The 21560-nt window shown below is 58.5% G+C and overlaps 3 protein-coding genes across 5 annotated transcripts; 1 reads left to right on the plus strand and 2 right to left on the minus strand.

Annotated features, from left to right (window-relative positions):
- The first annotated feature begins 280 nt into the window (after window positions 1-280).
- Window positions 281-8845, plus strand: GFY (golgi associated olfactory signaling regulator). The gene is made up of 5 exons (XM_084961605.1): window positions 281-3535; window positions 4958-5126; window positions 6253-7429; window positions 7641-7814; window positions 8475-8845. The coding sequence occupies exons 2-5, from the start codon at window positions 5004-5006 to the stop codon at window positions 8672-8674; spliced, it is 1674 nt and encodes a 557-aa protein (XP_084817731.1). The 5' UTR covers window positions 281-3535; window positions 4958-5003; the 3' UTR covers window positions 8675-8845.
- On the minus strand, window positions 2720-4963 carry PTH2 (parathyroid hormone 2). Its single transcript, XM_003127313.5, has 2 exons — window positions 3426-4963; window positions 2720-2937 (listed from the first exon to the last, which is right to left on the minus strand). Exons 1-2 carry the CDS (start codon window positions 3635-3637, stop codon window positions 2763-2765), a joined length of 387 nt encoding a protein of 128 aa, XP_003127361.2. The 5' UTR covers window positions 3638-4963; the 3' UTR covers window positions 2720-2762.
- Window positions 8846-8975: 130 nt separating the features above from the next.
- SLC17A7 (solute carrier family 17 member 7) lies at window positions 8976-21044 on the minus strand. 3 transcript variants are annotated; one of them, XM_084961603.1, is made up of 12 exons: window positions 20401-21044; window positions 15016-15268; window positions 13833-13951; window positions 13440-13554; window positions 13274-13361; window positions 12997-13083; window positions 12757-12899; window positions 11943-12092; window positions 11637-11769; window positions 10896-11006; window positions 10606-10733; window positions 8976-10408 (listed from the first exon to the last, which is right to left on the minus strand). In XM_084961603.1, exons 2-12 carry the CDS (start codon window positions 15127-15129, stop codon window positions 10112-10114), a joined length of 1485 nt encoding a protein of 494 aa, XP_084817729.1. In that variant the 5' UTR covers window positions 15130-15268; window positions 20401-21044; the 3' UTR covers window positions 8976-10111. The 3 variants fall into 3 exon arrangements, with proteins under 3 accessions (XP_084817729.1, XP_084817730.1, XP_003127359.1); XM_084961604.1 differs by having other exon boundaries at window positions 15016-15499; window positions 20585-20963; XM_003127311.5 differs by lacking the exon at window positions 20401-21044 and adding an exon at window positions 19225-19445.
- Between the last annotated feature and the right edge of the window lie 516 nt (window positions 21045-21560).

Consider the following 21560-nt stretch of genomic DNA (forward strand, 5'->3'; position numbering starts at 1 on the left):
GAGATTGATTACAGTGAGCAGAGGCAGTGAAGGGTGTCACAGGCAGAGGGAAAAAGTGTGTAAAGATCAGGTGGTTGGAAAGAGCCTCTGTGTGTGGAGAACCACAGGTAGCACCATGTTGCTGGAATTTTTTAAAATATTGAAGCCAGAGAAGGATTTGAGGCTTGGGTTGTGAGAAATAAGGTAGAGAGGGAGGCAAGAGCCCATTAAGTGTTTTAATTTTTAGTGTATTTATTTTTGTCTTTTTATGTCCACACCCGAGGCACATGGAGGTTCCCAGGCTAGGGGTTGAATTGGAGCTGCAGCTGCCAGCCACAGCCACAGCCACAGCAATGCCAGACCTGAGCCGCGTCTGTGACCTACACCACAGCTCACGGCAATGCTGGATCCTTAACCCACTGAGCGAGGCCAGGGAGGGAACCCACATCCTCATGGATCCTAGTTGGGTTAGTTAACCTCTGAGCAACAACAGGAACTCCCATTAAAGGTTTTGAACACCAGCTTTAACTCTACTACAAGTGCTCAAGAAAGGTTTGTGAGCAGGGAAGGAGAAGAATCAACTCTGGGTGGAAAATAGACCTTCTGACCCTGTGTAGGGGATGAATGATGAATTGAGGCTGAGGCAGGAGGTGAGGAGAATGGTCCAGGAGAGAGAGCATGAGGCCTGAGCTGGGCCAGGTGCATGGATGGAAAGAAGGGAAGGATAGAGAGAGGCAGAGCAGGAAGGAAGGAGCCAAGTACTGACAGGCTCTGGAGGACGATGAGGAGAGAAGGGGCAAGGACAGCACCTACATCTGACCCAGTGCCTAATAGACAGTGGAGTAGTCCCAGCATAGGGAGCCCATGAGGTGAAGTCGGTTTGGGGGAACACTCTGAGATCATATGGGATGGAGGGAGAAGCAGCAGCTGGAGCTCTGAGCCTTGAGTTCTCAGTTTGGAGATGGGTGTCTGGGGTCCTGAGGACGGGAGTAGAGTGAGAAGGGAAGAGTTCTGGGCACCACTTGTGAAAAGCCTCAAATGCTAGGCAAGAGATCTAGGGAGGAAATACAGGAGGAGCACAGGCCAAGATCCAGATACTAGGCCCTCCAGAAAAGAGAGGATGAGGCTTCTCACAGGGTTGTTGTGAGGTTGAAAGAACCAATACATCAGTATTTGGAAGCGTGCCCAAAATATAGTAATTGCACATAACATTTTAATTATATTTCTCTATGAAAGTAGTGGAATTGTCTAGACTTCTCAACTTGCATGAATTTGGGAGTTCCGATTATCTTACTGGCCTTTGCTAGTGCTGACAACTTGGGGAGATTACTCCTGACTTTCATAGTCTTGTTTATTTGTAAAATTTGGCCAACTGCAGATGGTTGGTGGTTAGAAATGCCCTTACTCATAGTTCAGTATTTCCGAGTAACGGGAAACAGGCCCCACCCCACAGCCTAAGGGCCAATAATAGCACGGTCCGCCTCTCGGAATGCAAATTACGGGAGAGTGTGCCAATCACAAAGCGCTGGCCCGGCCCCCTCTCCCAAAGTCGGCGCGTCCAGCTCCACCTTCTTCTCTAGACCAATCAGAGCGTGGTCCGCACGAGCTGCTCCCTGGGAAAGCTGTTCAGAAAGCTCAGCGCCTGGTTGTGAGTGCGTTACCATGGTCACCACTGAGGGGTGGGGCTGAAGGTCTGGCGGAGCCGAGAGAGGAGGAGAGAGAGAGAGAGAGGCAGATTCTGATTGGCTGCTTCCTCGCTTCTTTCATGGGTGGCCCAGGTGTTTCCCAACCTTCGCCCCATGCCTCCCGGATCTTGACGCTGGTCCCCGCTCTCCTTTCCTCCCACCCTTCGGGGCGCCCAGATGATCCCCCGGGGAAGGCGAAGTTAGAAAACCCTGAAGAAACTGCCGCACGCTACCGCGAGGAGGAAACCTTTTTATAATGAGTTTTGCTTTGTGACGAGTCCCGTGCTAGTCTTCTCATGGTGTGTCTGGTTTAAGTCTCAAACGGGAAAAGGAGGCTAGAAGATTAGAAGCCCTTCCCAATTGCACAAGATAGCTTTAGGGGAAGCTGGTCTTGAATGGCAGATGCATCTCTAGAGCCCGCCCCCCCACCCCACCCCCACACACATCTTCCCGCTGTGTCCAAAGAGAAATGGGAAAGTGACGGGAGCAGAAAGAGCGAAATTCAGAGAAAATAAGAGATGGGATAAAAAAAGACGGAGACCTAATGTAACAAAGAAAAGGAAGACACAAAGGAGTCAGGCAGAGAAAAAAGAAGGTGGGGGAGTGATTTAAGAATGGAAGGAAGAGTTTTAGGCAGAAGACCAGAGAGAGGAGAAAGATCCCCATAGGGCCGGGAAGCCGGGAGGGTGAATGAGAAGTATAGAGACTCAGAAGAGGACAGAGACCCAGAGAAAGGGGCAGTAAGTCAGAGAGGGACAGAGATCTGGGAGGTTGCAGAGAACAAGAGAAGAAAACAGATTCCCAGGAACGAGGACAGACACGCATGGTGGAGAGGAACAGAGGCCCAGAGTGAGAGGAAGGAACAGTGCTGGGGCGGGGGGACCGGTGATGTACAGCAGAGACAGAGAGAGAGAGGGAACGCGTGGAGAGAAAGATGAGAAAAAAAAGAGAGGGAACTGAGAGACCAGACACCAGCGTAGCTGATGCAGGGCCTTCCTCCTTACCCCCCCCCCCCACACACACACACACACTGGACGCACAGGAAGGAGACGCTATCCGAACAGCAGGGTCTTTATTAAGGTGGGGCGGGCAGGGCGCTCAGGGCGCGTCCAGCACCAGCAGCTTGTGCATGTACGAGTTCAGCCAGTGGCGGCGCTCGAGGGCGGCCAGCAGCCGCGCGCGCTCCCGAAAGGCCGCGTCGTCCGCCAGCGCCAAGCTCCGCCTCGACTGCGGGGTAGCGGGACCCGCCCAAGCCCCGTCGGGGGTGCGGAGTCTGCGGGGAAATGGAGAGAGGTTACCGAGTGTCGGCGCCCCCCGGCCCGCCGCCCGCCGCCTGCAGCCTCCTGTCCTCCTCTCGGGCTAACTGGAAGCCCTGTTACTGCGCCGTCTCTCTCTGTCCTCCCGTCTCTCTCTTTCTCTGTGTGGGTCTCTGTCTCTATTATGTTCACCAGATTTGGAGCTGCTTGAGTACAGAAATCGAGTCTGATGCACCTGTCCGGTCCCAGCACTCAGCGCATGCCTGGCACACACCGGAGACCCAATAAACGCTGCTCAAGAGACAAATCTGTTCCTGCTTTCAAGTCTCTCAAAGCCCTTCTCAGAATCCTTTGGTATCTTTTTCTTGCTCATTCTCTGTCCACCCCGCATCTCTGTCCTCCTCCCTCTAGGTCACTGTTCCACTGAGTCCCTCCCCATTCTCTTTGGGTCTCTTCCCACCACTGAGTCCCCACCCCTTCCTGAGAGACCTGGACATCGCTGTACCTGAAGACCCCCGCGGGGGGCAGGGCGATTCCTGAAGCAGCGTGGTGGCCCCAGGGCACAAGCAGCAGGAGCAGCAGCAGCAGCCGCACCCGGGGGCTCCTGGGTACCTGGTGGGTCTCCATCACCTGTGGAGAGACAGGAAAGAGCTCAATGAGGCCCATGTTCTGGCCCAGAACCCCTGCCCCACCATCCAGCCACTCCCAGCAGCCCATTTGCAGGCCCCCCCTCCTACCGCACAATGGGCTCCGCAGGCAGCGAGGCTGGCAGCCCCCTTATATCGCTTTCACAACCCCCGCAGTGGGCAATGACGCAGACCAGGGGGCCGGGGGCGCGGGGTCAGCCCCCCTCAGGCTCATTAGGAGCTGCCAGCGGTAATGAGCCGGGGGTGGGGGCCTCACCGCTGCCTTGGCGGCCACCCACTAATTGGGACCAGGAGCTGGGACCCGAGAGAATCGGGAGGGGGAGAGACAGACAGACAGAGAAGTGGACACAGGGGGTGTGTCAGAGGGATAAAAATAGAGGCCTGCGGAAGGACCATCAGAGCAGAAGCCAGAGATGCAGAGAGAGAAAGAGAGGGGAAGCAACAGAGGAGGGACTGATGAGGAGAAGCAGAGAAACAAAGAGATGAAGTAACCAGAAGAGGGAAGGACAAAGAATGACAGAGAAAAGGAAAGAAAGGATGAGAGAAAAGAGTGAGGAAGGAACCAAGAGAGCCAGCTAGAGATGGAGGGATGAGGTAAAGTGCTCTCAGAAAGGCAGAAGGACAGAGAAGGACAGCAGCCTGGACAGAGCTATCCAGCGATAAATCCAGGCAGGATGAGAACCTGGATTAAAGATAGTGTGAGAGGAGTTCCCTGGTGGCTTAGCGGGTTAGGGATCTGCCATTGTCACTGCCGTGGCTTGGGGTCATGGATGTGGCATGGGTTGGATCCCTTGCCTGGGAAGTTCTGCATTTTGCAGATGCAGCAGGCGTGAGAGATGGGGGGTGCAAGAGAAGGCAAAGGGTATGTGTGGAAGTGGGTGTGACCGCAAGTCTAGTGCTGGCAAAATCCGGGACGTCTTAGAGACACGGCGAAGAGGGGTAAGAGACAGAGAGGACCTGACTACCCTGAGGATGTGTCCAAGGCCTTCCCGGGGGAAATTTGGATGTGGTGTGAAGGTAAGGCCCAGATCCCCCAGTTGGATCTTAAGACATGGCTCTCATAATGGAATGGTAGGCAAAGGAAACCCCAAAGGGCAGTAGCAGTCTAGGTCTGTGATTGACAGGACATGGGAACCTGGCCTCCTAGTTCCCCAGAGAGGAGGCCTGGGGACCTGGATTTCTGGACCTGAGCAAAGATGTCTTGAGGTGCGACTCCTGGGTCTTGAAGTGAGAGACTAGCAGAGACCTGGATTCTTGCGTTCAGGCTTAGGAGAGGGCAGAGAGCTCGGCCCGTGCTTTGCCACAGAAGGCAGCTTGATTGGCCAGATCCAGTCCCTAAGTCCCTTCCCCAATCCAGAGTCAAAGTCCTTTACCTCTGTCCCTTTAAAAGCCCAAGCCTGTTGCTAGGCTCCCAGCATCCCCAGGGAGGGGGTCAGATGCGTCACCTGTGCTCCTGGGACCCCACCTCCTGCCATCCCGCCCAGAGCCATTCTGCAGTAGTCACCGATCTCCGTATCCAGCTCTGCTCACCTGTTGTTATCTTGGACCCCACTGAGAAGGTAAGAGCCCCCAGAACCCCAAGTGATCCTGTCCCATTTGGGGATCTGCCAGCCCCACCTCGACCTGACCACAGACCTAGGCATCTCTGCTCTCAGGCCAGCCCCTGAGACCTTGGGACCCCAGCTCCATCCTCAATAAGCAGAGACCTGAGTCCTGCCCCACAGCTCTCTCCTCCCAAAGGCTGAGGAATCCAGACCCCCACACCCCTACCTCCAGGTGACACAAGGCTCAGAAATCCCAATCTCCTTCTAGCTCAGAGCCCAAGAGTTCAAGACACCCATTTCCTTTCTCCCCTTAATCCATCGCCTCAAGCTTTGCTCCCTCAAGTCTAGGCATCTGAAACTTCAGGCCTCTCCTTTCTAAAGTATTAGGGTTTTTGTCGTTGAAAAAGAAAGAAAGAATTAGGAAAGTAGCCCCACCAGGAACCAGGAGTCTGAATCCCCAGCAGCCACTTTTTTTTTTTTTTTTTCCTTTTGTTTGAGCTAGCAGGCATGTGGAAGTTCCTGGGCCAGGGACAGAACCCAAGCCACCACAGCAACCCATCTCACTGCAGTGCTGCAGTGACAACGCCAGATCCTTAACCCACTGCACCACAAGCGAACTCCTCCGAAGCAGCCTTCTTGAGAGTCTCCCTCCCCCACTCCCAGTTCCAGGCTTTAGGCCCCCAGCACCCCAGCCCCCAGTTGTTCCTTCTGAGCCTCCTCTAATGTAAACAACTCTTGAATCAAGCTGTCCCCAGGGCCCTTGGGGAGGAATGGATCCCGTGTCCCCTCAGAGGTCTACACCCTTCGAAGCCAAAGTCGAAGGGGTCTAGGGGCTTGAAAAGTTGTCATTCTTTCCCAATTTTCCTGAGGATCCCCCCCACACCCGCCCCCGGGAAACGGGAAATCCCAAGAAGCCCCGCGCCTCGGTCTCCCTTAGCTACGGTGGCTACCGCCCCACAGGCTTCAGGGAGTTGCAGACGGCCCCTCCTCCTTAACCTGGCGCCTGGCAGTGCGGGGACTGGGTCTACCTGGGGACCAGTGGGCGTGGTCTCCAGGAGTGGGCGTGGCCTCAGGAGACGGCGGAGGTTCCCGGGCGTCTTTTGGCCTTAACTCTTTCCTTCTCGCTCCTCCTGTGCTATAGGTACCTCCTGGAGCTATGAAATCCCTCAGCCCGATCCTCTTCCTTGTCTTCCTCTTCGCTGGGCTGGGTTCCAAGGCCGCCCCTGCAGCCTCACTGCCTTTGGGCTCTGACTATCCCGGGATGGGCCACTCCTCCCAGCCCTCCCCTCGGGCTTCCGAAAATTCCACTCTCCGTGGGACTAGCCCAGAATCCCCCAGGACTGCTTATCCTGAGCCCTTGAAAACACCTCAGGCGGTTTCCCCTGAGCCCTCCTCCCTTGACCTCACTGAGACTACCACACCTGACCTCCGAGAAAGCCCACACCCAGAGTCTCCTGAGACCCCCAAACCTAACTCACTCAGCACCTCAATATCAGAATCTCTGGAGGCCTCCCAAATTAACCTCTCCAAAATAACACACCCAGAACCTTCTGAGACCCCCAAACCTGACCCAACTGAAATTCCACACACAGAATCCCCTGAGACCCTCAAACCCAATCCCTCCAAAACTTCACACCCAGCATCTTCTGAGACCCCACACCCTGATCCCACTCAAACTCCATACCAAGAATCCCCGGAGATTCCCACACTTAACTCCACTGGAATCTCTCACACACAATCCCCTGAGACCCCAGATGCTGACCCCACCGAGACCTTTGAACCCAAGTCTCCAGAAACCCATGACCCTGACAACACTGAGACCCCAGACTCTGAATTCCTCCAGACCCTTTCTCCTGACCCAACTGAAACCCCCCAACCAGAATCTCATATAGGCCACGGCCCCAACCCCACTGAAATTCCCCAAACAGAACTCCCCACAACCCCTTACCAAAATGCAGCAGAGATCCCCAGGGCCTCTGACATTGGGGTCGCCACTAGTCTCCACGCAGAAACGCCTGCACCCTTCAAGGAAGACGTGCTGCCCCTGAATCCCAAACCAGAAACACCTGCAGCCACCCAGCCCGACGCCCTGAGATTGCCCGCCTCAGACTCCCCTGGAACCGCTGAGCTGAAGGCCCCCCAGAACGCTGGCCCTATAGGGCCTGACGCCCCTCCTCCTTCAGCCCGGACTGCGGGGCCCCTGGCTCCTTCAGGGCCCCCCCGTCAACCGGCGCCTGCCACTCCGCGGGCCCCCCAGCGGCGCAGCCGAGGTGAGAGAGTCAACACCATCATCGTGGTGGAGCGAGTGGAGGAGACCGGTGAGGGGCCAGGACCCGGACTCCCGGGCCCGAGGGAGGCTGAGGTGGGAGGAGGCCCAGGGCTGGCACTGCTGTGTCGGAGCGGGGAGGAGAAACGGGGGCCCGGACTCCTGGAGCCTAGGGAGGAGGAGGGTGGGATCCGGATTCCTGGGTCTCGGGGAGGAGGAGCTAGGAGTTGAGGTCGCTCCGTCCCTGGGCCTCCTTCCTTCAGGCGTGACCCTGGTGGGACGTCCCCGGGGCGTGGCTGGAGGGGCGCTGTGCCTATTCCTCGCCGGCACCGGGCTGCTTATCGGCATTTGCTTGTTGCTGTGGTGTCTCTACCGCCGGGCGGCTCGACATCGGCCCTTCGCACACCACCGGCTGCCGAACGACGGGGATGAACCGGGTGAGCAACTCTCGCAGCGAACGGCTCCTTGACCTCATGCCCGTTTCCCTCACCGGGTCAGTAGAAGCCCTGACCCCCTCCATGGTCAAGCTCTGCTCCCCACCCCCAATTCTCTAAAATTTCAGGCAGACACATCCAGTTCCGCCCCCAGCCCAGGTGTGGCCTGAGGCTCGGAGCCACCGGGCCCCACAAGTCCCGCCCCTTCCCCCTCCGGGGACGCGGCAGGCCCCGCCCTGGCTGTACGAACGCCACGCCCCCTCACCTGTCCTGGGCTATTTATTTATTTACTTACTTATTTATTTTGTCTTTTGAGGGCCGCACCCACGGCATATGGAGGTTCCCAGGCTGGAGGTCGAATCGGAGCTGCAGCTGCCGGCCTCCACCACAGCCACAGCAACACAGGATCCGAGCCGCGTCTGCGACCTGCACCACAGCTCACAGCAACGCCGGATCCTTAACCCACAGGGCAAGGCCAGGGATGGAACCTGCGTCCTCATGGATGCTAGTCAGATTCATTTCCGCTGAGCCACGACGGGAACTCCCAGGGGCTCTTTAATTCGAAAACCTGATCCAGTGGCTGCTCCGAATCCTCTCCCCCATCTCCTCATTGGCCAGAGTCGCTGTCAGCCTAGGGATGACCTTGCTCCTCTGCCCCCACAGTTATGCATCTGGACGCCCCAAAGGACCCCTATGACCTCTACTTTTATGCGCCAGACGCCTGGGTCCCTTCACACATCGCCACCAAGCAGCCACCACCCACTCCTCCGCTGCCGCCCAAGCTGCCCCCACCGCCCCGCGGGGGCCGCCCCCAGCGCCTGGAACCGCTCTCCCCCTCCACGCTCCCCAACAATTTCGTGTGAGCCCCGCCAGACCTGCGCCATCCGCAAACGGAGCAAGGACCCAGAGGTCCCGTCGTCCTGGCTCGCTCTGCTACCTAGTGGTTCTCTTAGATAGAGGGTCCAACACCCAGAGATGCTTTAGAAGTGACCGGAGAACACTGAGGCCGAATAAATCACGTGTTCCCACAGCTAGACACCTGCTCTGGTCTGAGTCCTGGGGGAGGAGGGTGGCTGGGGTCCTAGGACACCGGGTGTGAGGGCGGAGGAGGCTGGGGCCTGGACTCCTGGGTCGGAGGGACTCTCGCGGCCAGTGACACCTGGGTGTGTACACCAAAGCATTTTATTGGGAGGGGGCAGGGCAGGAGTTACAGTCACAGAGAGAGACACAAAGACACAACCCTGCCTGGGGAAAAACACCCCTTTCCCCCAGCCCCATTCCCTTTCCTGGGATTCTGTGACTTCTCCTATATACGTTCCCCAAATTCTAAGCGGAAATAGGGGAGTCTGAGAGGGAAGGATCCCAGATTTGGAGTCATTTAGCCCCTGAGGGACCTAACGAATGGCCACTGAGAAAACGAGGGCAGTCTGAAACCACCCAAGAGAATAAAGTGCAAGGAATGAGGGGAGAAGGAGCATCTTGAAACCGCCATGGGGAAGTTCAATGGTGGTGGCTTCAAACCACGGAGGTGATGGACTGGAGCAGCCCCTGTTTAGACCTGAAAACCGTGTCAGAAAAAGTGCATGGGGGTGAGGAGCGGCCTCGTGTCAAACCCGCCACTTTTTGGTTTCCCTAGGCCTTGGGCAAAGCTAGGGAGAAGGTCTTGGGGACTGGGTGCTTCAGCAGAGTCTGCTGGTGGAGGGAGGGGTGGATAGGTGGGGGAGGTGCTTGAAACTGCCATGTCCCCCCAGAAACGCTGGTGAGAATCAACCCCGAGAATGGTGCATATGGGTGATGAGTTAAACCAACCGGGCAAATGCAGAGTAGTGTTGGGAGAGATTTGAAACTTCTAGGGGAAGACCTTGAATTTTTCTGAAATGAGAGGGGGGCTGAGTAGTCTCAGGGGGTCAGCCTGAGAGTCCCTGGGGTTCAAGGAAAGGGGGAAGTGCCCAAAACCACAAGAGATGGAACTGTCCCTTCCAACAAAGCCCTGAAAGGAGAGCTTTGACACTACTGAGGCCGACCAGGTGGAGAAGGGAGCCTTCAGGGGAAAGTGGGTATCCTTGGTGGGTGTCCCTGGTGGGTATCCTTGAAACTGCCTGCGGGGAGGGGGGGGCCGGAGCTTCGCTACCCTGAGAGGCGGCGGGGAGGGAGGAGGATTTGACGGCACTGGGAACAGGGAGAGTGCTTCTTGGCCTGAGGCAGGGCGCAGAGGACCGGGCTTCCTCGACACGGCCACTCAGGCCTGAGGTGTGTGGAGTGGAGGCCCTGGAAACTGCCATCCGGTCGGAGGCACGTGGTCAGTAGGCCCCCCGGACAGGGGGCGGGGGTCTCGGGGGTTGAACTGTGCTGTGCGTGGCCCCATAGGAGGGCGGGGGAGCAGGGGGTGCCCCGGGGGGCTCGGCCTCATCCTCCATTTCGCTCTCGTCACTGCCAGCCAGCTGGTCGTGGCCAACGAAGCCACATTTCTCTTCGCTCATCTCCTCAGGCTCTGCCCACGGCTGCTTCTCTCCGGAAGCGAAGACCCCGTAGAAAATGACGCCACCGTAGTGCACCAGGGAGGCGATGAGGAACACGTACTGCCACTCCTCCCGCGTCTGCGGGGGACGACGGGGCGGGGCGGTCAGAGGACGGGGAGGCAGGAGGGGGAGAGAGCATGGGGGGCAGGGTAGGGAGGCCAGAGAAAGGGAGCCAGAGAGGGCAGGGATGGAACCCGGGGAGGCGGACCCAGGCCAGGAAGGTCCCGGACACGGATCTGGAAGGCGAGTGGGTCAGGGCCCGGCTGTCCGCACACCTTGTGTTTAGTCATGGCACCCACGATGATGGGGCACACCATGCCGGACAAGGTACCCACGCCGTTGGAGATGCCCATGAGGATGCTGGCGTAGCGCGGGGCGATGTCCAGGTGGTTCACGTTGAACCCTGGCGAGGCAGCCAGGAGGCGTCACACGCGACTCGCCTCCCCCGTCCCCGCCGCTCTTTCGAGTCCACCTTCGGCCAGGCCGAGAAGTCCCCTTCCTGAGCCGGGAAGATCCCCAAAGAGCTGCCCAGAGCTCCCCCCAGGATGCGGAAGGCCGTTCTCACCAGAGATGGCGAAGCCGCTGAAGCCCACGGCGAGGACGAGGAAGGAGATGGCCACGCCCTTGGAGTGCGAGTAGCCCACCACCAGCAGCAGCGTAGCTTCCATCCCAAAGCCTGCAGACGGTCCGCCTCCTCTGAGCGCCATGGCCCCAAGCCACCTCTCCAGATCCGTTCCCGCCCCAGCCCGCCCCCATTCTCCCGCGTTTAGCCACTTCCACGCCTGTCCCCGGCTTCGTCCCCCATTCCGCCCGAGCCCACCCTTCCCGAGCCTCTCCTCCCCAAGACCCGGCCCCTGACCAGGGGCACAGCGTCCACCGCCCCTACTGGGCCCTCCCTGGCCCCGCCCCCGAAGACGCCGGATCCCGGCCTCGCCCAAGCACCCCACTCTTTCCCCCTCTGTCCCCATTCATTACACTCAGACCTTTGTCACTCCAGTCCCCCCTCTTCATCCCCCACTTCCCATCCTACTGCGGTCTGCCCGGAACAGCGCCGGCCTTCCAAACCCAACGTGATCTCGCTTTGGCTCCACCTGGACAACCACACCTGCCTCACCCTTTTCTGCCTCGGCCCCTGAGGCTGCCACCTGAAATTCTGTTCCAGCCGGGCGGGGTCTCACCCCGGCTCCGCATTTTGAACACGCCCCTGACCCCGCCCCACCCCAAGGCCCAGCCCCCTGGATCCAGCCCATCACGCTCTGCCCCTCCCCGGCTGCCCCAGACGAGGTCCAGGCCCTGCCCCACTCACCCCCGCAGTTCATCAACTTGCGCACGTTGGTGGTCGACATGATGCGGCGGCTCCTCAGGAAGTCGGCGATCTGGCCGCCAATGGGCACGATGATGGTCATGACCAGGTGAGGCAAAGCTGATACCAGGCCCACCTGCGGCAGCGGGTGTAGAGGGAGCGGGCTCAGCGGCCGCCAGCCCGGCGTCTCCACCCGTTCAGGCGCCATTGGCTCCTCCCTGTCCCTTGTGCCAACCCCTTGAGATCCAGGCTGCTCTCCTCAGCCCCTCATCCCTGCCGCGCCCCCAGCCCTCTCCTTCTGGGCCCAACCTTGCTGATCTCAAATCCGAACACTTCTTCGAAGTAGGCGGGCTGGGAGATCAGAAGCAGGTAGAACGTCCAACTGCGGCAGAAGTTGGCCACGATGATGGCATAGACTGGCATGGACGTGAAGAAGCGCCGCCAGGGTGTGTTAAACTTCTGTGGTGGGTGAGAGGAGGGGCGGCTAAGACAGAGACCAGGGCTGGGTTCTCTCCGTGTCCCTTCAGGGATCCCGCGGTAGGTCCGCGGAGACCCAGGTTTCCCGACCTCACTAAAACCTCCAGGGAGGCAGGGTCGCCGGCTTGACCGTGTCCCTGTGGGGAAGTTGGCATCCTAGCCTCACAGTAACATTTTGGGGATGCTGGGGTCCTCACTCTACAGTGGCCCACAGGTTTGCAGGTGTCCAGACCCCACGATGACCTTCGGAAACTCATAAATGTGGCCCCAAGAGTCTCTTTCCATCTAATCGCGCCCTCTAATTCTAGCCTCACCCACCCCGAGGTCTAAGCAAAGCCACACCTTCTAATCTGCTTCCGCAGGTTTAACCACGCCCATCAGTGGTTCCGACCACTTTGCGACCCAGCAGGGCCTCAGCCCCAGCTTATTCTGTCCTCCCTCCCCCTCCCCCTCGCCCCGGCTTTAACCCCACCTCCTAGGTTCTAGCTCCACCCACCTTGCGTTCCCCTCCAGCCTCCAAGAGTTTACAGCAACCCCCTAAGATCTACATGCAGTGCGGGATCAAAGCCCCCTTTTCTCCTGTCTCCCTTCCTAGATTTTTCTCTTCTCCCCGCCGCGCCCTCGCCCCGCAGGCCTGGGCTCAGACCGTGACGGGGTTCATGAGTTTGGCGCTCTCGCCGATGGCGTCCTCGATGTACTTGCGCTCCTCCTCCGAGATGCTAGGGTGCAGCGCCGGGGACTCGTATGAGACGAGCAGCCAGAACAGGTACCAGAAGATCCCGAAGCTGCCTGGGGGGGGGGGTGTCAGGAGGGGAACGGAAGCGAGGTGACGACCGGCCTCGCTCTACCCCAGCGCCACCCGGACCCAGGCGTCCGGGCCCCTCACCGTAGACGTAGAACACTGAGCTCCATCCCGAGTACTGCACCAGGACCCCGGCGAGAGGCATCGCGACCACCGCCCCAGCATAGGAACCTAAAGGGGAGGACACGGGATGGAGAAGGGTCCCATCTTCCCTCAGACACAGTAGTGCGGATCCCCAGCCCTCGCCTTTCTGGGACATAGAAGTACCGGCCGCAGCCCCTCCTCCCTCAGCCCGGAGTTCACCCCCCAGCCCCCTCCATCCTTAGACCCACAAGCCTGGCTTCCAGCCCCTTCCTCTCACCGCAAAAGGCTGTCGTCGCCAGGCGACTCCGCTCTAAGGGCGGGGCCCACTTGCTCCAGATCCCGTGGCAGGCGGGATACGTGACCCCCTAGACAGGAGAAAACCAAAGTTAACGGGAAGAGGCGGGGCCGGAGCTGCGGCGGGGTCGTAGGGGGCGGGGCTTTACCTCTACCAACCCCTGCAGGATCCTCACGAAGATGACGCAGCCGTAGTGGACGCGGGCAGCCGAGGGGATCAGCATGTTTAGAGTGGAGGTAGCCACAATAGCAAAGCCGAAAACCCTGATGGGAAGAGTTTGTGGTCCGGGGAAAGAGTCCAGCTGTCACACCATACCTCGGATTCTGCCTTCTCCTCCCGCGCAGGCCAGGCCCTGCACCCGCAGCACCCCAGGCCCCACCTTCTCCAGGAGTCTCACCTTCCACAATCACAAGCCCAGCCTTTCTCTAGGACCCCGCCCCCGAACCCAGGCTCCTCCCATTTCCCCGGAACCAGCCCCCTAGGCAAGGCCACACCAGCACACAAGTGTAGCTTCCACCCACTTTGAGACCACATCCCATACCTGTTAGCTGCGAATTTTTGGCAGATAAATCCTCCGGGAATCTGGGTGACAATGTAGCCCCAGAAAAAGGAGCCATGTATGAGGCCAACTGTCTCTGGATCCCAGTTGAACTGAGCTTTCTGTGGGCCAAAAGGCACATCAAACCAGCCATCCTGCCCCATGCTCTGCTCCTCCACCAGTCAGCACCCATAGAGGGTCCCTCGGCCAATGAGCAGCAAGGATCCCCTCTTGCTGTCAATACACTACCTATCAAAACTCAATCCATCCACCCCAACTCTGTTGTTAGGGTCACACTACCTTAGCAATGGGGCCTATTGCTGCCTAGAAGCCTAGCTCTGCCTGCTTCCCTGCCTCGGTGTCCCTTCTCTGAATGTCTAGGGATTGGGGATTCCTTCGCCACTTCTAACCAATGTACAAACCATTTGTCAATTGACCTAGATCGGATCTAGGCAGGGACAAGAAGTAGCCAAAGGGTCGGGCCTGTTTGGAAGGGAACAAGGGCCGGGGAGGCCATAGCCCAAATTAGGAATTTTTTTCTGAGGCAGAGGCATGGCCTATACTGAAATTAAAATAGGGACAAAATCTGAGATGAGGCAGGGCTCAAGGGAAGGTCCAGAGCAGATGGGGGAGGGATGTAAGCTGCGGCAGAACTTCAGGAAAGCCAGAATCAAAATTCACAGTGGAGGAAGTTCCCCTGCAGTGCAGTAGGTTAAGGATCCGGCTTTGCCCCAGCTGTGGAGCAGATTGCAGCCGCGGCGTGGGTTTGATCCCTGGCCCAGGAACTTCCAGATGCCGCAGGTGCGGCCAAAAAAAAAAAAAAAAAAATTCACGGTGGAGCCTGAGTTGCGCCTGGAACAGATGTGGGCAGAGGTGGAGCGCATTTGTTAGGAGGCCCAAAATGGGGCAGGGGCCGCGCATAGGGAACTGAATGCCTGGCAGCCTGAGTTTTGAAATCCGAGACTGGAAACAAATGGGGGCAGGGCTTCATTTTGATCAAGGCGGGGCTTAGGCAGGGGAGACCCCTGAGGTGAGCTGGAGCTGAGGGGGCAGCCCAAATGGGCGGGGCTGCGGAGGCTGTGGCGTGGAGGGGGCGTGGCCTGGGCCTTGCGAGGGCGAGCGTGACGTCACCAGAGGGCGTGGGCAGGGTTAGCAGCAGCCGGAGGTAGCTCCCGCCCTGAGCTACCTGCATCACCACGTGGCCCCCGCGGTGGGTCGTGCTGTTGTTGACCATGGAGACGATGGCCACGCCCAGGTTGCAGCGGATGCCAAAGCTGATGCAGAAGCCCAGACCGCTCATGATGGCGATAATGTAGCGGCGAGGGAGACCAAAGCAGGTGCAATCCACTACCGGCGGGTCCCGGGTCTGTGTCGTCACCGGGCGCCCATCAGCACTTAGCTCCAGCGTCTCTGCACCTTCCTGCCGCTTCTCCAGAAGACTGCGAGGCAGCAAGGGTCAGACTTGGCCGTCCAGACCCCCAGCCCTCTCCCCCCATGACACAAGAGCCCAGGACAAAACCTCCTGCTTTTCAGGACACAGGATTCTAAGCCCAATCTCCCTCTTTCCTCAGGAATCCAGTCCCTAAATCCCTTCTGGGCCCTGGTCTCCATCTCCCTCCCAGCAAGTACTCACACCCTCAGCCCCTTCCTCTGCCAGACTCAGGTATGGACTGCCTCAGTTCCCTTCTCCCTGAGCCCAGTCACCTTTCCACTCAGTTGTTTTAGACCCAAGCTACCCTTTGTGATCCCAACACCGTGCCCCCAGCCCCCACCTCAAGGCCCGGAGACTCTCCAGCCCCCTCTTCCAGATATGAGTATATTTGAGGAAGCAAAAGGCGCTAAGGAGATGCTTCAGCAAAGGTGTCAAAGAACAGATGCTTCTCAGCCACGTCTGCTATATATACCAGCCCCCCTCCTCCCTGGCTCTGTGGCGTGCCCTTCCCTGCTTCCAGGTCCCCGGTGCGGGGCTGACATCCAGCTGACTCCGTTCAGCCACTAGAAGCCCATTCCCAGGAATCAGGGATGGGGAGACCTCCAGGGCAGTGGAATCCAGCAGCCCAGCCAGATATCCCTGGGGAAACTTGAGTTCAGGCCGTCAGCCTAGGGGGAGGGAGGGGGAGTGGTGGCGGGTGGTGTCCTGGCAAGGGACAGATGGCCCTGGTAGGGGGATTGGCTCAGTCCCCAGCATGGCTCTCGCCCCCGCCTGTTCTGGATCCAGGATTGAGTCTGTGATGATGGATAGGGCGCTCTCGGAGGGCCACCTCAAACCCAGAGAGAGGCTGCAGGGAGAAGGAGGTGCCCTGAGATGGGGTGAAAAGATTCAAAAGCAGGGGGACAGAGACTGGGGGGTGGGGGTGGGCAGAGGCTGAAAGCAAGAGGGTCAGAGACACAGAGGAAGGAGAGAGACCCAGAGAGAAGGGACAGGTGTTCAGAGAAGGACAGACGGACATCCAGACATGAAGAGACAGAGCCAGGTGGGGACAGAAACCGGGGAGCAAGACCACCCCAGTCAGAGCTGAGAGAAAGATGGAGAACAGGAGCCTGCGGAGAGAGAGGCTGAGGATGTGATTTGCGAGGTGTGGTCCCTCTCGGAGGTGGGGAGGCAGCCAGGGTATCGGGCTGGATCCCAGGAAGGGGCTAGAACAGATGGAGGCGAGGGAGACTGGGACGGGGGAGGAAAGAACAGCCAGACGGTCTGGGAGGAGGAGGCGGATGGAAGAGAGGAGAACACAGCTGCCCTCCCCATCCTAGAACTTAAGGAAGTGGGGGAGGGGTTAAGAAATGGGGGGGGGGGAGGCTGGGGGAGGGGACAGAACCCGGGAGAATGAGGAATGAGACCCAGAGAGAGGGGGAGCCAGGGAGCCAGGGAGAGGGGAATGGAAGCCCCCAGAAGGAAGAGTGCGGGGTGGTAGGGACACCCTCCCATCACACCGGGTCAGCCAATGAGATTAGACTCTGACCCAGGTTGCTCTGAGAGGCCCTTTGACCCTGACAGCATCGCGGGCTCTGAAATTTGATATTCATTGTTCATATTAGGACCTGTCAGATCTCAGATCAAAGCTTTCTAACCCGAGGTAGGTGGTCTCAGCATTCCCATAGCCAGAAAATGGGGGCAAGGGGAAGATGTGAGGTTACCGAGAGGGACCGTCAAGGTGATATTATCATTTCAGAAGAGAAGAACCAGGGGTGCAGAGATGAGGGTGGCCCCAGTGCTTGAGAGAGGACAAGGACAGAGAGGCAGGAGCCTGGATGGGGATCCCTCTCCCGTCACCGATGCCTGGAACTCAGGTAGCGCTTGGGAGGCAGGCAACCACAATGAAGACTGGGTGTCAGCTCCCTATCTCTGCGCCTCTGTCTCGGCTTCTCTCAGATTCTCAGTCTGCTCCCCCTCCCCAGGTCTCTGTCCCCTTATCTGCAGTTCTCCCTTATATCCCCATTGTACAGCTAAGGAAACTGAGGCTCAGGAAGTGGAAGCAGCATGTCCAAGGTCACACACTGGGGCCTGATCACTTCCTGGCCCTCAGTATGGCCCTGCCCAAAGACTGGCTCAGAGAAAGGAGGCATTTTGGCTCCTGTCTCTCTTGTAGTCCTCTTCCCCCCTCTTCCTTGTCCCAAGTCGCCCAGGGTTACTGTGTGTTTCCTGGTCTGAGGGAGTTCTCCACCCACTCCAGCCTCACTCATCTTGAGGAAATCTGCAGCCTCCCTCCCAGACTTGGGAGGGAGGTTGACCTGGGTTCAAGCGATACCCTATATTCCTAGGCACTGATTTCTCCCCCTTTTCCTCTGCACCTCGGTTTCCCCAGCTTTGTCTAGTGGATTAAAAGGAATCAGTGTGTTTTGTCCAACACAGGGCATCCCCTGTCCCACCCACCATCAAAGTGAACCCGGAGATTCAGACACACATGCTCTTTGGGTCTCAAACTCCTCAGTGACTGTCCTGGAGGGAGCCCTGAACTCCGGGGTCTCTAGGGGCACAAGAGGCAGCTCAAAGGGGTAAGGGCAAGGTGGAGACAGAGAGATACCAAATAGATACAGATGAGAGGCTGAGAAGCAGAGACTGAGGGAGAGGCCCTGAGAAACACATCCCTCCTGCTGCCGCCTCCCCTCCCAGCCCCCTCCATCAGCACGTCTCTCTCCCTCTCCTGACTTCTCACTGAGGCACTGATGTATTTTGAGAAACTCGTGAAGGGAGGTGAGAAAAAGGATGGGGAGGGGCTGGAAGATTGGGACACGAAGGGGTGAGGTTATCTCAGCTCCCCCACCCCCTCCCCACCCCCTCCCCAACACTGCGCCATCCTCCTGCCCCCTCCTTCTATCCAGCCTTATTCCCATCTCATGTAACTGGGGGGGAGGGGGTAACTCTGGAACTAAGAGGTGACCTGAAGCAAGCAGGATCCGTGTTAGACTTAGGGAAGGACTTGCACGATCTGGTGAGGTGGACTGAGGGTCAACTAAAGCTAGGGTCAAGGCTGTAGGCAAGAGGACAGGGTCTGAGGGAATGGTGGCAGGGGCATGATGCCCATGAGGCCATCTCCTCCTCGCGCTGTGGTCAGATATTTTTAGGCTTCGCCGCAGCTGAGTAATTTCTCTGACTTGGAGCCAGGGCTGGGGTTGGGGGTGAGAGACTTGGGGGGGTGTCCAGATGGCTCTGGGGACACCCAGGTCACCGGGGTCATCTCCTCTTAGCTCTAGCCTGCACCTTTGGGGGAGTCTGTCCTACCCGGGAGCCTAATTTTTGGCCTGCAACTCCATTCTCCACCAGAGACCCAGGATACCCTGGCTTCTTCCTCCCAGCTTAACTCTGCTCAAGGACAAGGACCAATGGGCCCCAATCCGATTTAGCTTCAGATTAAACTCTCTGAGGGATGGAAACTGACAAACACACAGAGATGGAGAGACCCAGCTTGGGGAATACAACCCCAGAAAGATGGTCAGAGATCCTGGGTGGGGGGGGGGGACCAGAAACTCAGAGAGAGAGCGTGACAAAGACCCCGAGAGGGGGGTTGTAGAGATCTTGTGAGAGCAATGGCCAGAGACTCAGAGATCAAGGGAAACAGAAGCCAAGAGAGAGGGGACAGAGATCTAGAGAAAAGCGGCAGAGAGAAGACAGGCGAACAGAAACCCAGAAGTGGGGAGGGAGTCAAAGACCCCAATGGAGGGCAATATATAGTCCCAGAGAAAAGGGCAGAGCCTGGGGTGGGGCGGGGCTCCGAAAATGATGGATGAGACAGGACCAGAGAGAGCGGCGCCGTCTGAGACGGAGAAAGAAAACTGGACAGAGGTGCCCCCCCACCCGTGGGTATCGCCCTTTCAGCTGTCCGTCTGCGCCCAGGTGGGAATGACCGTCCTCCTGGACCTCGCGCTCTCCCTCGCCCAGGATCCCCACCACGCTCACCGGTGCAGCCTCCCGAGGGCGCGACCCGCTAGCTTCCGAAACTCCTCCTGGCGGAACTCCATGGTGGCTGCTCCCGCCGCCAGTCCCCTCCGCCGATCCCCCCGCCCGCGGGCCCGGGCGGCCGCGTCCGGGTTCCCGGGGTCCGCCCCGGCCCGGCCGGCCCCGCAGCTCCGCTCGGGGGGAAGGAGGCTGCGAGTGCCGGCTGCCTAGGGGCTGTCACTGGACTCCGCGCCGGGGGCGGGGTGGGAGAGGCCCCGCCCACCCAAGTCAGACCCCGCCCCTTGCGTTCTAGCCCCGCCCATCTCTTGCAGCACTCCTTCCCGATTCTCGTCCCGCCCTTCCACTCCAAGACCACGCCGCCTCTAGGTTCTGAACGCGCTTGTCTAGGTTACATCGCCTTCCTGGAGTTACTCTCCTCTCATCCATCCTCCACCAGTTCCTTCTAGCCCAGGTTTTCTCGTCTCCGGAATTCTCTCTACCATTTGGGATTTACTCCCCCAATTCAGTTCCCCCTAATTTCGTCCCCTCATTTGTCCCCTACAGTTCCATCTTACGGAGGAGCCCTCTGCGTTTCACCGTCCCAGTCCTATCCCTCGGAACTTCTGTGCCCTCTGGTTCTGCATCCCACCTCATCCTCAGTTCCAACTCTCTCATTCAGAGGCTTCTTCTCTCATTCAGAGAATCCATCCCTCCACCCCCGACTCCTGTCCCCATTTCGATCCACCCATTGTCCCCTCTAGTTCTTCTTCATTCATTTTCTGTACCCTTGACTCCCATCCACCTGTTTGCATCTTTCCCCTTTTGAATTCCATATCCCTCCGGTTCTATTTCCCTTCTAGGCTCATCCCTCCTTCCAGTTCCTTTATTTCCGATTTCCTTTCCAAGTTCCAGCCACTACATTTGTGTCCCCCCTACCTCAGTTACCGGCCATTATTCCCTCCCTCGCTTAGGATCCATCCCAGCCCTTTGAGTTCTGTACCCTTCTCCTTGGATATTCCTCCACCCCTTGAGTTCTGTCCCCTCCCCTGGGATCTGTCCCTGTTGTGATTTTTGCCCCCACCCCCTGGAATCGGCCTCGGGAATCTGTCCACGGGCTCTGTACCTATGGGATCGGTCCCCGCCCCCTGAGTTCTTACTCCACCCCTGATATCCAGCCCCGCCCCTCTGCGGTTGAACCTGGACTCTTCCTCTGTCTCCAGCAAGCAGGCAGGTTCGGCTTCGCTCCCTTCGCCGCCAGCCCCTCTCCCTGACGCTGAGTCTACCTTCAGCTCCAAGCCCCAAGAGGGTGCTCCTTTCCTCGCCGCCTCCCTGCGACGAGCCAAAAATGCATTTGGGATTAAATTTTCATGATGTGTATGGCATAGGTCCTCCAGGGAGTGGGAGGGAGAAGCCAGCGCGGCGGGCGGGCGCCAAGGACAGGGTGGCCCGGCAGCCACTGTTGGCCGCGGCCTCTCGCCTCTAGCTTTGTCTCATTGGGTCTATGTCACAATTTTGCCAACGTTTTAAAAAATCCTGGATTCCCAGGGAGGAGAGGCTGGGGTCTGGGACTCCAGGGTCCGAGGGAGGAGTAGCCCGCGGAGCCGTCCACACGCGCCACCCTGTGGCGGCAGAATCCCGGGTCTGCGCGCGGAGGCGACGGTCGCGGCTCTGGGCCAGGTGTGAAGGTAGAGCAGATGGTGAAGAGGAGGGAGTGGGAAGGGGGCCCAGCCGCTGCCAAATCCCGGGCGGTCGCCGGAACCATCACCATGGCGACCGAGGAAGGCAAAAAGGACTCAGCCCCACACTCGCGGCCTCCCACGGAGGATTCCTGTGCAAACTGCAGGTCCCAGCGGCCGCGGGACTTCGCTGTTTGCTTGCGAGAGCCTCTGGGAGTTGTAGTTTCGGAGCCAGTGAAGCTGCGTTGCGCCCTCTGGTGGACATGGCTCCCAAGTTCGCTCCTTCGGAGGCCCAACTGACCCTACCCAATGGCATCCCCCACTTTTCACCTTCTACTCCCCCTTTCCGCATCCAGTTCACTCACGTGCAGCCACCCTGGCCTCACAATTCTAGCATCTGCCACCGAGGCTCCTGCATTTACCGATCCTCCTAGGGCTCACTATGGAAGAGAGTGTTGGCAAGCATTCTTGACTCAACAAATAATTTGAGTTCCTACAGCGCATCAGGCCCTGTCATACCCTAGGGGACATAGCTCTAATTAGAGTAACATCGGGTATTGAGGACCACCAGTGGAGGGCACTAACTCAGCCAGGGAAGATCAGAGAAAGTCTGAAGTTGGAAAAGCTTTCCAGGGAAAGCTCACTCAAGGGGATGACTGAGAGGGTGGGGTTGGGGCATGA

This window comes from Sus scrofa, chromosome 6 (assembly GCF_054392235.1).
Source record: "Sus scrofa isolate SSC_HxYL_T2T_F1_AM1 chromosome 6, Sscrofa_HxYL_maternal_Yorkshire_Landrace_v2.0, whole genome shotgun sequence".
Classification (NCBI taxonomy): domain Eukaryota; kingdom Metazoa; phylum Chordata; class Mammalia; order Artiodactyla; family Suidae; genus Sus; species Sus scrofa.

What these genes read in the sequence shown, in the direction of transcription:
- PTH2 (XM_003127313.5), bottom strand. Translation starts at nt 3,637, where the DNA reads ATGGGCTGCTGGGAGTGGCTGGATGGTGGGGCAGGGGTTCTGGGCCAG. An exon ending in CCCCCCGCGGGGGTCTTCAG is followed by an intron (nt 2,938 to 3,425) that starts GTACAGCGATGT and finishes ATTTCCCCGCAG; the next exon opens with ACTCCGCACCCCCGACGGGG.
- GFY (XM_084961605.1), top strand. Translation starts at nt 5,004, where the DNA reads ATGCGTCACCTGTGCTCCTGGGACCCCACCTCCTGCCATCCCGCCCAG. An exon ending in TCTTGGACCCCACTGAGAAG is followed by an intron (nt 5,127 to 6,252) that starts GTAAGAGCCCCC and finishes CCTGTGCTATAG; the next exon opens with GTACCTCCTGGAGCTATGAA. An exon ending in GGAGCGAGTGGAGGAGACCG is followed by an intron (nt 7,430 to 7,640) that starts GTGAGGGGCCAG and finishes TCCTTCCTTCAG; the next exon opens with GCGTGACCCTGGTGGGACGT.
- SLC17A7 (XM_003127311.5), bottom strand. Translation starts at nt 19,286, where the DNA reads ATGGAGTTCCGCCAGGAGGAGTTTCGGAAGCTAGCGGGTCGCGCCCTC. An exon ending in AACTCATGAACCCCGTCACG is followed by an intron (nt 12,093 to 12,756) that starts GTCTGAGCCCAG and finishes CACCCACCACAG; the next exon opens with AAGTTTAACACACCCTGGCG. An exon ending in GTGCCATGACTAAACACAAG is followed by an intron (nt 10,409 to 10,605) that starts GTGTGCGGACAG and finishes CGTCCCCCGCAG; the next exon opens with ACGCGGGAGGAGTGGCAGTA.